A 14,176-nucleotide genomic window follows, 5' to 3' on the forward strand; every position below is an offset into this window, starting at 1 on the left:
CTCCATAATGACTAGGTCTCATAAGATGGTCGGTATCTGGTATCGCATATAATCTCGCATTCCAACGCCCAACTGCGCACATCTCCCATCCGCGCTTTCTCTAGACAGCAGCCTTCTTCAGCGGCACCTCCTCACCAACAACCAATCTGTATCCCTCCGCACCCTTCTCAGTCTCCAAATCCTTTGGTGTCGCCGCCTTGGCGCCCACCTCGGGGAAGCTAAACGCCTTGCTCCTGCCTCCCTCAAGACCCTTCCAAACACCGACCGTGTTCCAGTTGGTCCATGTCAGCGCGCCAACCCACGGCTGCACATTCCACCCCAGCTCCAATGTGACATCCGTCCTGTTGCCTAGCTTGCCAGTAATGTCGGTAATCTTGTACTTGGGCTTCTGGTTATCGAGGTGGAGTTCACCGACGGGGTAGGGCGACGCGGTCTTTTGCTTGGATGCAGCGCGTTTCTTGGCGGATTGCTTGGGCAGCTTGGACTTGGGATCGGGGTGGATGAAGTGGTTCTGGTTCCAGGGCGCGGACTTTGAGGCGACGATGGCATCCCAGATGATGGCTTCGGAGGGAGGTTCGGAGGCGCGGGTGGAGGGGTAGACGGCCTTGAGGTAGACAAAGACTTGCTTCGTGTTCCAGTTGAAGAGGGAGCTGAGATCTGCATGGAGGCGTCAGTCATGGTGTTTGAATGCTTGGCCGCAGCGTAATTGCGACTCGTGTGAGAGACATACCGGCGTCTAGGTCGAACTTGACGTGCGCATACTCTTCCCGTTTGGGTGAGTAGTAGTGCGGCCGTCCTCTCACTACCTGCACATTGCGCAGCGATATACTGGCCGTCGGGTTCTGCGGGGAGACGAAGCTGCTCAGCGCGATGATACTCGCGACTGTGAAAGCGACTGTGGTAAAGAAGCCAAAGACATTCTGAAGACGCACAAGCGTCGAATGCATTGTAAAATGTGTGGGGTGAGCGCAGAGCCCAGTCTATCAACCTCTGTCGGCCACGAGAGGGAGGGAAGATTGTTGTAGGTGGGCGCGGAGATGTAGCCTTCGGTGGTCCTAACACGTATCTGGACTCTTGCGCGGAGGTCGGAGCTCAGCCCTATGAGACCAGGGTTCACATATTTGACGCTAGTGCACCGTCTCACCATCTCATGTCAGACGAGCGGACATTGTCACAAGTATACATGTTCGAATGAGCTTGATATTATTGATGCTGCTACCAACGACTCAATATGGGTATCAGGCTTCACCACTCCTATCATCCACCGTTGTCTTCCCAACCCTTGAGCTCTTTCCCTGACATGTACGCGCATCGTCTACGCATTCCTCCCAGATGTGTTCGCGCTGAACGCCGCAACGCCACGCTAACTTACTGTCTGGAACGCTCAAACAATACCCAACAGACGTTGAAATGATCGAGAAGAAGACACTACTGTGGAGCAGGTTGCGCGCCGCCCCTTGGGCCTCCACGCCCACGGAATCCGCCACGACCACGGCCTCGCCCTCTACCACCACGTCCGCCATCTAGATTGGCCGGCGGTGGCACGTTCGAGTAGTTTCGCGGCTGGAAGTTCGGGTTATTAGGAACGACTCCCTCCGCCGGGTCAGTGTTGTCGATGACAGTGAAGCCACCACGGCCCTTGTGGCCTCCTCGTCCACGGGGAACGAAGTCTGCTGAGCCACCTCGAAGGTTACCGCGAGCGTTGCCGCCGTTTGGAGCTTGGTTCTGGTTCTGCGCGGGCTGGCCATTTGCTTGTCCACCACGGGGCGCAAATCCGCCACGGCCACCACGAGGTGGTCCGCCATGGATCGGGAGGGCCTGCTGCTGTCCTTGGGGTTGCTGTGGTCCTGGACTTTGGCGTGGTGCGAAGCCTCCACCCCGTCCGTTCGCGCCTCCGAATGCTCCTCGGTATGACCCACGAAGAGGTGCTGGCGTACCCGCTGGAACGAGCTGAGGACCCCCAGGGGCACCGAAGCGAGGCATGTTGTACGATGAAGGTACTTGTTGTGGGCGCTTCGCGGCAGCGGCACTGGAATAGTGGACGACCTGCTGATCCGTCATGTTGAGAACTGCAGTTGCTGGAACAGTGGATCCTCTGAATGGCGAACAGCGGTCTCCGAGCGATGTACCGCTCATAAAGGTGGCATCGAACACAACATCCAGCAACAAAACACGTGCGGTGCGGGTCTTGCCAACCACGGTACCTGATGATCCAATTGGTACCCTTCCAGAGTCTTGAACATAGACGATGCGATCGCCAATGCTAAAGTTCTGGTGTCCAAGACGCTGCTCCGCGTCAGACGGCTTCAACAAGGCAACGCGTGGCACCTTGGCGACGGTCTTGGGCTCCACTTCTTGTGTAAGTGGGAAGTTGGCATCAGCCGCTTGCTCGATGAGCTTGACTGTATCAGAGTCAAGCTGCTCGGCGTCCAAGGGTACTTTCTCAAAGTTCTTGGTTTGGACACTCTTTAGCCAGGCTCCAATCTCCTTTACCTTCTGCTTTGCAACCTCGGGAGGATAAAAGTCAGTGTCCTCCCATCCATCACCAGTCGGGTTGTTGATGATGGCGGCAACAAACTCTGGGAACTTGATCATGTACTGCGCCAAAAGATCCATCGCTTTCTGACTATACTCCCATCCGTTGGCTGATTTACGAGAATAGCCCAACACCTTGAGCTTCTTCGCCTCGAACTTGAGGTTCAATCCAAGGTTGAGCTTGAGGCCACTTGAGTTGACGTTGAAAGAGGACGTAAGCTTGGACAATGCAAGCGGCGGCATGTTCAATTGCCTGGCCACAACGTAAGACGGAACATAGGGTGTTGACCTTTCAGCCTTGCTGACAACTTCACGTCCAAAATGCGGCTCTTGCTTCTTGAGCTTGGCGACCATGATTGTAGCCTTGTTGTCGGCATGGCTGACGACTTGCAGAGGACGGCCATAGGCGTAGTCTCCGAGATAGAATGCGCGTGCTCCTTCGGGGAATTCCTCCTCGATAGGGAGTGCCTCTTTCTCCAGGAAGCGAGGGTCCGCGCTGAAGACGTCGTCTACGACTGTCTGGGTCGCGTACTCTACTTGCAGCCCAGCAACCTCACCGTACTCCTTGATGGTGGCTCCTTCGTCAGTCTTCCTAAGTCCCTTGAGCATTTCTACGTGCACGAGGGACTCAATTTCTCCGACGTTGATACCGAGGCGCTTGCTGTACTGGTTTTCGATGCGGTTGGCCGTCTTCTTCCAATTAGAGATCTCCTGTGGACCATGAGGAATAGCAACAGGTGCGGGAGATGGGCCATCCTCGGGCAGAACGTAGTCGAATAACTCGTCCGATACCTTGACCACTTTCGCTTCGTGTAAGAAAGGGTAACCAACATGGACCGCCTTGCCCAGCTTGGCCTGCGCGTGGGAGACAGACTGTCGTGGCTCTGTATCAAGGAGTGTGATAACCATGCTTTCGTTCCGGCTATCTTGCATAAAAACATTGACGCCTGCAAACTCCAGCTTGCCATGGAATGGCAAAGTCTTCAAACTGGGAAAGCCAGCCAATGCCTCGGCTCCCAGCTTAACACCGTCCATGAGGCCGATGTAGTACTCCAGTCCCTCCATAGTCGGCAGGTCGAATATGTTCTCGATGCACTTGCAGTGGGGAAGGTCCGGGAAAACGCCTGGCAGAGATGACTGGTACACGAAATCCAGATCTTTGGCGTATGTGAACTTGAGAGAAACACCAAATGAATTACGCATCTTTTCATCTGGCGTCAAGTCATTTTCCTTGGTGGCCATGGCCTTGAGCAGACGGTCCTCTTGGATGAACGGAATCTTGACAACAGCCTCCCAGTCCTGTTTCTTTCCGTTCATATCGAGAGTAAAGTCTCGGGGATAGAAATCGATGATGGGAGAGTCCTCGTTTGTCATGAGAGGATGGTACGCTTTGGGTACGATGCTCTTACTGCGGTCGGGCAGTACACCCATCAACTGCTGGAAAGGCTTGAACGGCTGTCCAAGCTTAAAGTTGATGTCCGCCTTCAGACCCCGCTTGACGTCAGAAATCATGGGCGAGTAGTGGTAGCCATAGTACCATGGCCATGACGCTACTCCGCGGTAGTAGTAGAAAAGAACCCATTGCAATCCTTGCACGTAGTTCTCCGTCAGTTTGCGTAGCTCCTCCTCGTTGCTGCGATCCCAATCGAATTTGCTCTTGTAGTAGTCGTTCTTCCAAGCGTCGAACTTCTCGTCGTATTTCTTTTGCATCTCAGTTTGGGCGTCTTCGGGTGAGATGTCGACAACCTTGGCCTGCTCGTACTTCTGTACGACGCGTACAATGGCTTTCGTGGATTCGTCGTCCATCTCATCCTCGTCGTCCGAATCACCCTCGACCAGCTTAGGTGGAGCTGTAACCTGAATATGGCGATCGCCGTCGTCATTTTGAACAGTCTTCCATGGAAGATGTAGTTTGTCGGCAAGTTCCTGGACAAACTTTCGGTCCTCTGCAGAAAGAGATACGGGAAGGTCCAGCGGGGCTGGCTCTTTCTTCTCCAAGTAATCGCCCAGCCAACTCTTTACCTTGGAGAACAGAGCCTGCTGTTGGGTAGTCATAACAATCGTGCCTCGCTTCGCCGTCTTCACCATTACATCTTCCTTTCCAAGTTTCTTGCCCTTGAACCAAGCGGCGTCGGAGTTTTCAGATTCGAAATGACGGTATTCGATGTTTGAAAGTTCATCCAACAAGATAGCCAAGCGCTCCATGTTGATGACACCCTCCTCGTTGATGTATCCTTTGCCCTTGGGCAGGACAGTCTTGTAGACGTTGAACATGAGGGCCAAGGCGCCCTCGTTGATATGCAAATGTGGAAGATTGGGAAGGAAATCGTTGCCAACAAAGAAAGCCATAAGAATGAAATCGTCAATAACACGCTCCATGTCGAACGGAAAGCTGAGAGCTCCGGGCTCTTCCAGTTCCTGGAACTCAAGCTCCAGGTATTCTCGCACAATGCTGAGATGCATGAGGTAGAAGTTCTGGTGTTCCAACTCCTTGGACTTGGTTTGGCTTTGGCGACCAAACGTCACCTCCTCACGCAATAAACTGAAGTGGGGATCGTGGCTGAGCAGACCCAACATGATCAGGTCGGCATCGAGACCGTACAGGCAGTGGCGGCGGTTCGGGTCGTAGCCCGGCTGTGCCTTGGCCTGACGGATGTACTCCATGACCTTGTGCTCTCCCTCTCCGGGGACCTCGTGACCAGACAGTACGACTTCCACGCCCTGCCAATCTATGTCCTCGGAGACCTTCTTGTTGATGAAGTACTTGAGCTGCTGCGTGAGCTTCGCCATGAAGGCAGTGCCTGGCGTAATGCAGTTGCTGTCGAACGCTTCCTCGGTCGGCATCTCTACGCCTTCGCGGATAGCCTTCTCCCGGGCCTTTTCAGTATCGAGAGCGGTTCGGAAACGTCGTGCACGCTGCTGGTTCATCTTGGCGCGCGGGGCGACACCATCGATGGCCATGAAGAAGAGCTGCTTGGGCTTGATCTTGCCAAACAAGTGCTCGATGTAGTTGAAGATGGAGATGAACATCTGATCTTCGGACTTGCGCGCCGTGACGCTGTCGGAATCGTTGTGGGTGCAATTGTGAATAATACCGTTCATGTCAAGCTGTGACTGTTAGCTAGGCGCATCAATTGCGACACACGGGTACCTACGTAGAGACAGTCGAATTCGGGAATGCGGTTTTCGGCAATGAGCTGCGAAATGCCGGGATACCTTTCGGACATCCATCGAAAGAACTTGGGAACACCCATGATTGCTACTGTCTAGGAATAGCTGAAGATGGATGGATATGGTGGTGAGGCGGCGATGCACCTTGTGTGTACAAGTGGCGGGGGTGAGAGTCGCAAAGAGGGCGACGGGGAGGAAGATGTGATAGAGAGAAGCGCGCAGAGGCGCTGTGGGTGGGAGGGCGAGAGAGAGTATGGGGTGGTGGTTCTCGACGCTGGGGTCTTCAAAGAGTCGGAGTGATGCTCATCGACGCAATGCATATGCTGGCGGCGACTGCCAAGCAGGTGGGGCGCTAAGAGATCGACATCGGGGTTGGTCCAAACGCGACTTTTGGGAGCGCGTCGTGCCTCTTCCACGCTTTACACACGCAGCATTCCATACAATACACTTTGCCCGTGACTTCGAGTACGATCGCAAGCACACCATGGACGAGACTATGAGCGGTAAGTTCATTTCCTGTTGGAAAGTGTGGTCCGCGACAGCGTCATGCCGACCAACAGCAAGCTTCGCTTTACCATTCGCATCGATACAGTCGGCGCATGGCATCCAAGCTCGCTACCGAATTCCTACAGTCACCCACGTCTCTGAAAATATTTAAAGTACCCCAAGACCTGATACTAATCCCACCGACAGATGCTCTCGATTCCCGCGAGATGGACGACCAAGAACAGACCGAGCAGAAGATCATCAACGAGGAGTACAAGATGTGGAAGAAGAACAGCGTCTTCCTCTACGATATGCTGTACGGCCGCGCGCTCGAGTGGCCGACGCTCACAACACAATGGCTGCCGGACAAGAAGCCCGTCGAAGGCACCAACATGAGCCAGCACCGCGTCATTCTCGGCACCCATACGTCAAACCAAGCCCAGAACTACCTCCAAATCGCCCACTGCGAGATACCAGATGCCCGCGTTCCAGACCTTACCGAGCTCAACGAGGAGCGGGGAGAGATTGGCGGCCACGGCAATGCGAAGCGACCCTTTGACTTCAAGATTGTGCAGAAGATCAACCACCCCGGCGAGGTCAACAAGGCCCGCTACCAGCCTCAGAATCCCGATATCATAGCGTCGCTCTGTGTCGATGGCAAGGTGCTTATCTTCGACCGGACCAAGCATCCGTTGCAACCAAAGGATGACACCATCAAGTTCGAGGCGGAGCTTGTGGGTCACAGCAAAGAGGGCTTTGGCTTGAGCTGGAGTCCTTTGAAAGAAGGACATCTGGTGACTGGTAACGAAGATACTACAGTCAAGACATGGGACATCAAGAGTGGCTTCTCTAAGAACAGCAAGACCATCAGCCCGACGGCAACATACAACATCCACAGCGCAACCGTGAACGATGTCCAATACCACCCAATCCACCACCAGCTCATCGGTACCGCATCAGACGATCTTACCTGGCAAGTCATCGATACTCGTCAGGAGGCATACAAGAAGGCGCTGTACAGGAAGGAAGCCCACGAAGACGCGGTCAACTGCATCTCGTTCCACCCCGAGTTTGACTCGATGCTTGCGACGGGTTCTGCCGACAAATCGGTGGGAATCTGGGATCTTCGCAACATAGACAAGAAGATACACAGCCTGCAGAGCCATCGCTCAGATGTCATCGGTCTGCAGTGGCACCCGCAAGACGCTGCTATCCTTGCCAGCTCTAGCTACGATCGCCGTGTCCTCCTCTGGGACTTCAGTAAGATAGGCTCTGAACAGACGGAGGATGAGCAAGAAGATGGGCCCCCTGAGCTGTAAGTTGTTCCGAACCTATGTCTGGCTCTTGTACTAACTTTTCACAGGTTGTTCATGCACGGTGGATTCACCAACCGAATCTGCGACTTTGACTGGAACAAGAACGACCCTTGGCTCATGATGGGTGCTGCCGAGGACAACCAGCTGCAGATCTTCCGCCCTGCGCGCAAACTTGTCGAGCCGCTTAACAAGACTGTGAACCATGGAGAGGTCTCAGACTGAGCTCCCTCATCCTCTAGACCTGTTCCTTTCTAGGTGGCTAACCCAAGGGTGTTTGCAGGTTGCGGTAACGACTTCGGCACCCGAGGAGCCTTCTCCGCCCTTTGATTCCCAGGTGATTGAAAGCGCGAGAGAGGCTTCAGAAGAAGAGGTTTCTAGACGTTCTGAGAGTTCTGAGCTTTCTGATGATCCTCCATGGAACACACTCGCAGACGAAACAGTTCTTGATACTCGCCTTCGTAGCGGCCGTGAACGTTGATCATAACGGAGTGGTGGCGGAGCAAAGTGAGAACATGAGATTGGTGTTGGGCGCAACAGCTTAGTGATATCCTTCTCGAATTCTTTTCCGAATACAGTTCCGTAGAAACATGAATCAGAATGCATCCGTTACAACATACCACTGTCTCATTGCATGAAGCTCTTGAGTAAGCAGTGCTCAATGCCAGCCATGGACTGATCGTGAGGCCCGTGCTAGCTAACCTCCGAGGTACGAACTATTCTGGTCCCCGCAATCGTCATCCCATCTCTCACGCACCCGCCATGTGAAAGCAACATCACCAGCCAAGACCCCACAGCTGGGCTTGCAATCACAGGCATAGACACCATTTCGCCAATAGAAGACTAGCCCACGATGCTCCTCCTCGGTCTCACCGGCTCCATCGCGACGGGCAAGTCGACCGTGTCGTCTATCCTCTCCAAGGCGCCCTACTCGCTCCCCATCGTAGATGCCGATCTCATCGCGCGACAAGTCGTCGAGCCCGGCACACCAGGCTACGATGCCATCGTCGAACACTTTCTGCCTACTACGCCTGACCTCCTCCTCCCCGATGCGACACCCAAAGGACGCCCGCTGAACCGGCCAGCACTGGGTCGGAGAGTCTTTGGCGGCGGAGAAGAGAAGGAGCGCGACAGGAAGAAGCTGAACAGCATCGTGCACCCTGCCGTGCGCAAGGAGATGTACAGACAGATGGTGTGGGCCTACCTGCGCGGTAACTGGGCAGTCGTGCTTGACGTCCCTCTCCTCTTCGAAAGTGGCTGGGAACGCTACTGCGGTACCATTCTTGTCGTCGGCGTCTCGGACCCTGCGATACAAATAAAGCGCCTGCGAGATCGCGACTCTCACCTTACCGAAGAGGATGCGCGCAACCGTGTTATGAGTCAAGGCGACGTGCGCGAGAAGGCCGAGCGCTGTTTGCGGAGGGGTCCGGGAAATGGCGTCGTAGTCTGGAATGACCACGACAGGAGTTACCTAGAGAATGAGATACAGAGAGTCATGCAGGACGTCAGGAATAACAGCCCGCGATGGTGGAGTTTCCTCCTCTGGGCCTTCCCGCCGTTTGGAGCCATGGCTGGCGCGTTGAGCTGGTACAGGATGCGCAACGTGCAGCTACAGTGGGAACAGGAGAAGAAGCGGGAGAAGGCGAAGCTATAGGAGGTGGGTTGATGCGTTGACTCAGATGCCTTTGCTTCGAGGGTAACAGAGGGTCGGTGCTGGTGCGTGTTGGTGTTTGTTGGATGTGCGCATAGGTATTCTAGCAATTGGCAGCACGGGCGCTGTGTCACGGTAAATGTTTTCAAGTCTCTCAATATGTCTCTGTGTCTGTCGTGTCTTACAAACATGTCTCGTCGCTCTGCATATCGTACTTTCGTTGTCGTTGTGTGTCTATCATGCAGCAGGCAAAAGGCTGTTCACCTTCACCTCTGCTCCACTATTCTGGATATGCCGTCATCAAAGCTCTCAACACACCGACGCTTCTTCGTTCGCCCCGCTGCACGCAAATCTGCAAATCGAAATAACTCTGTCTGCAAAACATACATTTGCGAGCGTCTATCCCACGCTCCTTCCGAACTCCAACCATACGACTACAATGCAGACATGAGTTCCATAACCCCCCAATCTTTCGTCGATGACGGCGGCTCTTTCACGAAGCGCACGCCTCGCGGGCTTGACCACGGCCATGTCGCGAACTGGGTTACCGGCAACAGCTCAGATACCTCAGCCTATACCGGCAGTTTCATCGATGACGGCGCGGACATGTACCTTCCTCCGGGAGCAGCCCCAGGCTTTGGCCCAATCGATACACGCTTCTACAAGCAGAGAAAACGACCAGAGCCCAAGCACGGTGCAGGTACGATGTGGAACGAAGACATGCAAAAGGCGATTAGTGGAGACATACAACGGAACTTGGAGAAGATCCGAGGCCTAGGTGGACTAGAGGTGAAGAAGTCAGATCGCAATCAGGGTACGAACGAGACGACTGGCGGACAAGGAGAGAAGAGAAAGGATACAGTAACGATTCCTATGCCACCTCAATGGGGGACATTCGTCATCAAAGCAGAAGATGGCCGCGTTATCGTCGTGGACAAAGACGGAGAGTTCGACTCTGGACCACAAAAGGCTGCCAGTGAGCAACAGCGGCCATGGGTCAAAGCAGCGTCAACGATCGAACCAGCCTCCCCTGCTCGCGCTTCGTTCCCCCCATCGCCACCGAAACATCGCAACTCTACCCGTCCGTCGAAGGAACCCTCAAGCGACAGGCCGAAGCAGAAGACTAAAGGTGAAAAGAAGGACAAGGATAAGAAGTCTCGCCAGTCACACCACTCGCCACCCAAAGCTCTCACGCCTATCCCTGAGTCGGACTACGAAGACGGCTACTTACCTTATGGCGGCGAAGATATAGGGTCGCCAACAGGCTTTATGATGACAGGTGGTGCCAGTGGTTGGCCTTCTAGCAAACCTACATCTGTTGCGTCTCCAGCTATATCTGTGAGCGATGGCTACGAATACATCGCCCCAGGCTCACCGCTCAAGACTATCAGTGAGGGATTCAGATACGTCACACCAGCCTCAAGGGGCTACAAACAAGTTGTCCCAATGTCGGACTCATGGGTCGAGGAGAAGAGATCATCACCTGTGCGTTCACCACCTGGAGGATGGCCATCTCCCGAACTGTCTCCAGTCAAAAAGAACCATAAGGCAGGTTCAGAAAGGTCTTGGGACGGTGGGCAGTTTGAGGGTGCGTGGAAAGCTGCCAGTCCAAGTCATTCACACAAGAGTAACAGACCGGCCCGTGTGAGCAGGAGCGGTAAGGCACGAACCTCCAAGATAGACTTTGATAATGGCTCGATAAAGAGCCATTCGACCTATAGAGCGCCTACAGTCGAAGATGCGCCCAGTGACTCTTCGAGAGAGAAAGAAGATCACATTGCAACTGGATGGGGAGGCAGTGTGAAGAGCAACGTTTCTCATGACTGGGATGCCAACAAGAAGAGCAGCGAGGAGAAAGACAAGACAGCTGGATGGGCTTCACCTCTAAACAATCCTCACCCATATACATGGGGAAGCACCAAATCTCCCAGCGAGAAAAGCTGGAGCAATAGGCCTAAAGCCGCCGACAATCCTGCCTGGACTGGCATTGAACCCTTTACTCCCCAGAACGTAGTCAACAGCCCTACGACTTCATATGTCGGCGGTCCAACGCGTCCTTCAAGCAATACTGCATGGGATGGCTTCGAAATAAGTAAAGGGACTAGTGATGCCGGTGTCGTCGGCACAGATAGTGAGCGCGGATCTCTAGGAAATCAAAGTCGAGTCTCCAGTCAGCCGTCTACACACCGGTCTCATCGAAGTCACGACACCCGTACTAGCCACAAGAGTAACAGACACAGAAAAACTACTGGATGGGAGGACGCCCAATCAGGCTGGGCTGGTGGCAGTCAGACTAGCTATAAGAGCCAGAAATCCTATCAGCCTGACGCTGCGACCGGGTGGCCTGGTAGTCGTGCCGCCAGTCAAACGAGCTGGAATGGGGAAAAAGCTCATGTCAACTATGGCGATGGTGATGACTGGGATGACGGAGATAAGGGCAAGGGAGCTTCTGCGAATGGCTTCGATGAGGACAATGCGACATACTTAAATGATAATTGGGGTGGCATTCCAGTCCGAGTGGGGAGTCGCGCGGGGAGCAGGGCCTCCAGGCAGAGTGGTGTGGGCTGGGAGTAAGCAGAATACGCGACGACGCGACAATGCGACCGCGAAGGGAAAAGCAAACGGAGACATCGCAATGGCAAAAAACTCTGAATCAACTGCTAGAGCATACAGAAGCATCGGAAACACTAGCTGCAAGTTTGAAAATGCTACACGGTATTGCCAATCTGTTATAACTGAAGGGATGCATGGCAATTAATATGCGCATCAGCAGTCAGCATGGGAAGCCAACAGAAAGTCAGCTCGACATGCATGATCCAGCAAATTCGCGTGAATCCTGCCTCATCGCGTCGAGCAGAGGGAACCCCGCTGCATATAGGTGCGCGTCGAAACACCAACGCGATGCTCGAAGACCAGCAGATGGTCCGGACTTCACCAGGTCGCCAACCACCTATGACACCATGACATCTCTGTGACAAGTGACGAATGCAGACCAACGTACAAGATGCCTCGGACAGCGTCTCTACTGCACGCACTATGCCTCAGCACGCTGCAAGGCCCGGGATGAACGCGCAAAATCGAACCAGCGTTCACGTCCATATCGCGAGCGCGCAAAGTCGCGTTTTGGTGGCGCAAGTGACACTGCAGGTGGATCCGGAGCTTCCTGGCCAATAGACTGCATTACATGCCGGGGCTTGGAGGGTTAAAACCAGTTTTGCATGATAGTTTCGGGACATGATCCTGGTCTGAGTGGAGAAGACGGACGCGATTGTGGGAGGCGGCCCCTAAGTGCGTGATGGACACGCTAAGTTGGAGGGAGACTGGGGACGCGTTGAGTGCGCCCATGTAATAGCTTCATGACCCAGTCTCGCATCCTTCTTTCTCCCATCTCTTCTCTTCAGACTTGATCGAGTCCAAGTTCTCTGTCGTTGACACAGCTTTCTCTATCCACTGTTAGAGTCGTAGTCGAGACATTTGTTGTTGTTCTTGTTTTCGGTCTGCCGCCTTGGACCTAGTCGCGCGCTCCAGCTCAAACGAGATACGATAACCACCCCACCTTTCGCACCTTCCGTCCCAACGACAATCACCTACAACACCACTACCCCGATATCTCAATCGCGTCAATTGATCTTTCGGGCCGACATACCTTCTTCACATCACTTCAATCGCTATCACAACACTACCGACAGTCTCTACCATGGCCACCTCTACGCGCCAGCCGTTTGCCGAGCTTGGCTCGTCACGCCTCCAGGTACTCCAGAGCGCGAAGAACAGGCAAAATGGTAAATAGCTTCATTCCACGTGCCGTTGCATTTACTAAACGCGTATGCGACAGCTCTTACACCAAACTTCGCGTCTGCGCAGGGCCTGAAGTCAATTCCTACGCCATCGACGGGTAAGCGCCAGCGCGCACCCGAGATCTTCGAAGATGCCGACTCCGAGAACGTGGACCCGTCCATCTTCAACAGCCCAACCAAGAAGTCCAAGACAGCCAGCCACAGCGATGCAGGATACATCAAGCCGGCCAACTTCTCCATCTCCACTTCGCCTGCCAAGCCCAGTGCCAGCAGCCTCAATGCGACGCCTTCCGTCCCGTCTGTGCGCAAAGCACTTTCGTCACCCAACACTGCCAAGTCAACGCCCATCTCCACCAGCCGCGGCTCACCTAAGAACAAGCGTCTCCATGCTGTTTCAAAGCGTCGCGCATCCAGCTCGCCCTTCCGACGCGTCGACCCCCCATCCTTCACGCAGAGCAGCCCCGGCCTACCCTTCTCCATCGACGCGGCCCTCAGCGGCTCCATCTCAACCTACACACCCAAGGCCCCCACCGTAGCCGCCACGCCTGTTTCAGCACCCGCCCCGCAGACCCCAATCGTCGATGACAGCATGCCCAAGAGCTGGTTCTTCGAGATCCACGAGGACACACCCGAGCAGGAAGCCGCAAACCTTATGGAGCACTCCGCATCTGTTCTCGACATTTCATCCGACGATGACGCAAAGACCAAGGCCAGCAACGAGGACCGCGGCAAGGAGAACGTCCCACCACCAGACTTCCTCGCTCAGCAAACTCGCAAGCGCAACCACGCTTCGTCTTTTGACGACGGCTACGAGACTGATATCCTAGCCGATCTGCCTGCCAAGCAGCCTCGCTTGCGCAAGTTCGTCCAAGATGCCATGGATGAGGACCGCAGGCCACTGGGTGACCTTGCACCACGTGAGTTCTATGCCGAAGGCTGTGACGCTACCTCGTACGTCACTGTCGATGCTGGAATCGAGAAGCCCTCGCGTCTGTCAAACGTATTCGATGCTAGCTATGTGACACCTGAGAGGAAGAAGAGTGTCGTTGTTGAAGAAGTACCTGCTGCTGTTGAGGAAGAGACAACATTAGCCGAAGAGGTAGCTGCTGCTCCTGCTGCTGTTGAGGTACCCGCTGTCGAGGCTGTCGTCGAGACTACACCACCGACATGCGAGGTACCTGCCGCCGCATCATGAGTCGCACTTCCTTCTACTGCTTCGTTCC

General features: G+C 54.5%; 6 protein-coding genes across 6 annotated transcripts; 4 read left to right on the forward strand and 2 right to left on the reverse strand.

Annotated features, from left to right (window-relative positions):
• Nucleotides 1-100: 100 nt before the first annotated feature.
• On the reverse strand, nucleotides 101-947 carry J4E92_000774 (uncharacterized protein; the record flags this gene model as incomplete). Its single annotated transcript, XM_051492189.1, has 2 exons — nucleotides 101-657; nucleotides 731-947. The coding sequence occupies 2 exons, from the start codon at nucleotides 945-947 to the stop codon at nucleotides 101-103; spliced, it is 774 nt and encodes a 257-aa protein (XP_051357701.1).
• A 481-nt stretch (nucleotides 948-1,428) lies between these two features.
• On the reverse strand, nucleotides 1,429-5,789 carry J4E92_000775 (uncharacterized protein; the record flags this gene model as incomplete). Its single annotated transcript, XM_051492190.1, has 2 exons — nucleotides 1,429-5,643; nucleotides 5,691-5,789. The coding sequence occupies 2 exons, from the start codon at nucleotides 5,787-5,789 to the stop codon at nucleotides 1,429-1,431; spliced, it is 4,314 nt and encodes a 1,437-aa protein (XP_051357702.1).
• A 401-nt stretch (nucleotides 5,790-6,190) lies between these two features.
• Nucleotides 6,191-7,730, forward strand: J4E92_000776 (uncharacterized protein; the record flags this gene model as incomplete). Its single annotated transcript, XM_051492191.1, has 3 exons — nucleotides 6,191-6,209; nucleotides 6,400-7,507; nucleotides 7,556-7,730. The coding sequence occupies 3 exons, from the start codon at nucleotides 6,191-6,193 to the stop codon at nucleotides 7,728-7,730; spliced, it is 1,302 nt and encodes a 433-aa protein (XP_051357703.1).
• A 628-nt stretch (nucleotides 7,731-8,358) lies between these two features.
• Nucleotides 8,359-9,159, forward strand: J4E92_000777 (uncharacterized protein; the record flags this gene model as incomplete). Its single annotated transcript, XM_051492192.1, has 1 exon — nucleotides 8,359-9,159. The coding sequence occupies one exon, from the start codon at nucleotides 8,359-8,361 to the stop codon at nucleotides 9,157-9,159; it is 801 nt and encodes a 266-aa protein (XP_051357704.1).
• Nucleotides 9,160-9,603: 444 nt separating this feature from the next.
• Nucleotides 9,604-11,730, forward strand: J4E92_000778 (uncharacterized protein; the record flags this gene model as incomplete). The annotated part of the gene is made up of 1 exon (XM_051492193.1): nucleotides 9,604-11,730. One exon carries the CDS (start codon nucleotides 9,604-9,606, stop codon nucleotides 11,728-11,730), a length of 2,127 nt encoding a protein of 708 aa, XP_051357705.1.
• Nucleotides 11,731-12,853: 1,123 nt separating this feature from the next.
• J4E92_000779 (uncharacterized protein) lies at nucleotides 12,854-14,148 on the forward strand (the record flags this gene model as incomplete). The annotated part of the gene is made up of 2 exons (XM_051492194.1): nucleotides 12,854-12,938; nucleotides 12,992-14,148. 2 exons carry the CDS (start codon nucleotides 12,854-12,856, stop codon nucleotides 14,146-14,148), a joined length of 1,242 nt encoding a protein of 413 aa, XP_051357706.1.
• Between the last annotated feature and the right edge of the window lie 28 nt (nucleotides 14,149-14,176).

The sequence above is a fragment of the Alternaria infectoria genome (genome assembly GCF_024043175.1).
Source record: "Alternaria infectoria strain BMP 0036 chromosome Unknown scaffold_1, whole genome shotgun sequence".
Classification (NCBI taxonomy): Eukaryota; Fungi; Ascomycota; class Dothideomycetes; order Pleosporales; family Pleosporaceae; genus Alternaria; species Alternaria infectoria.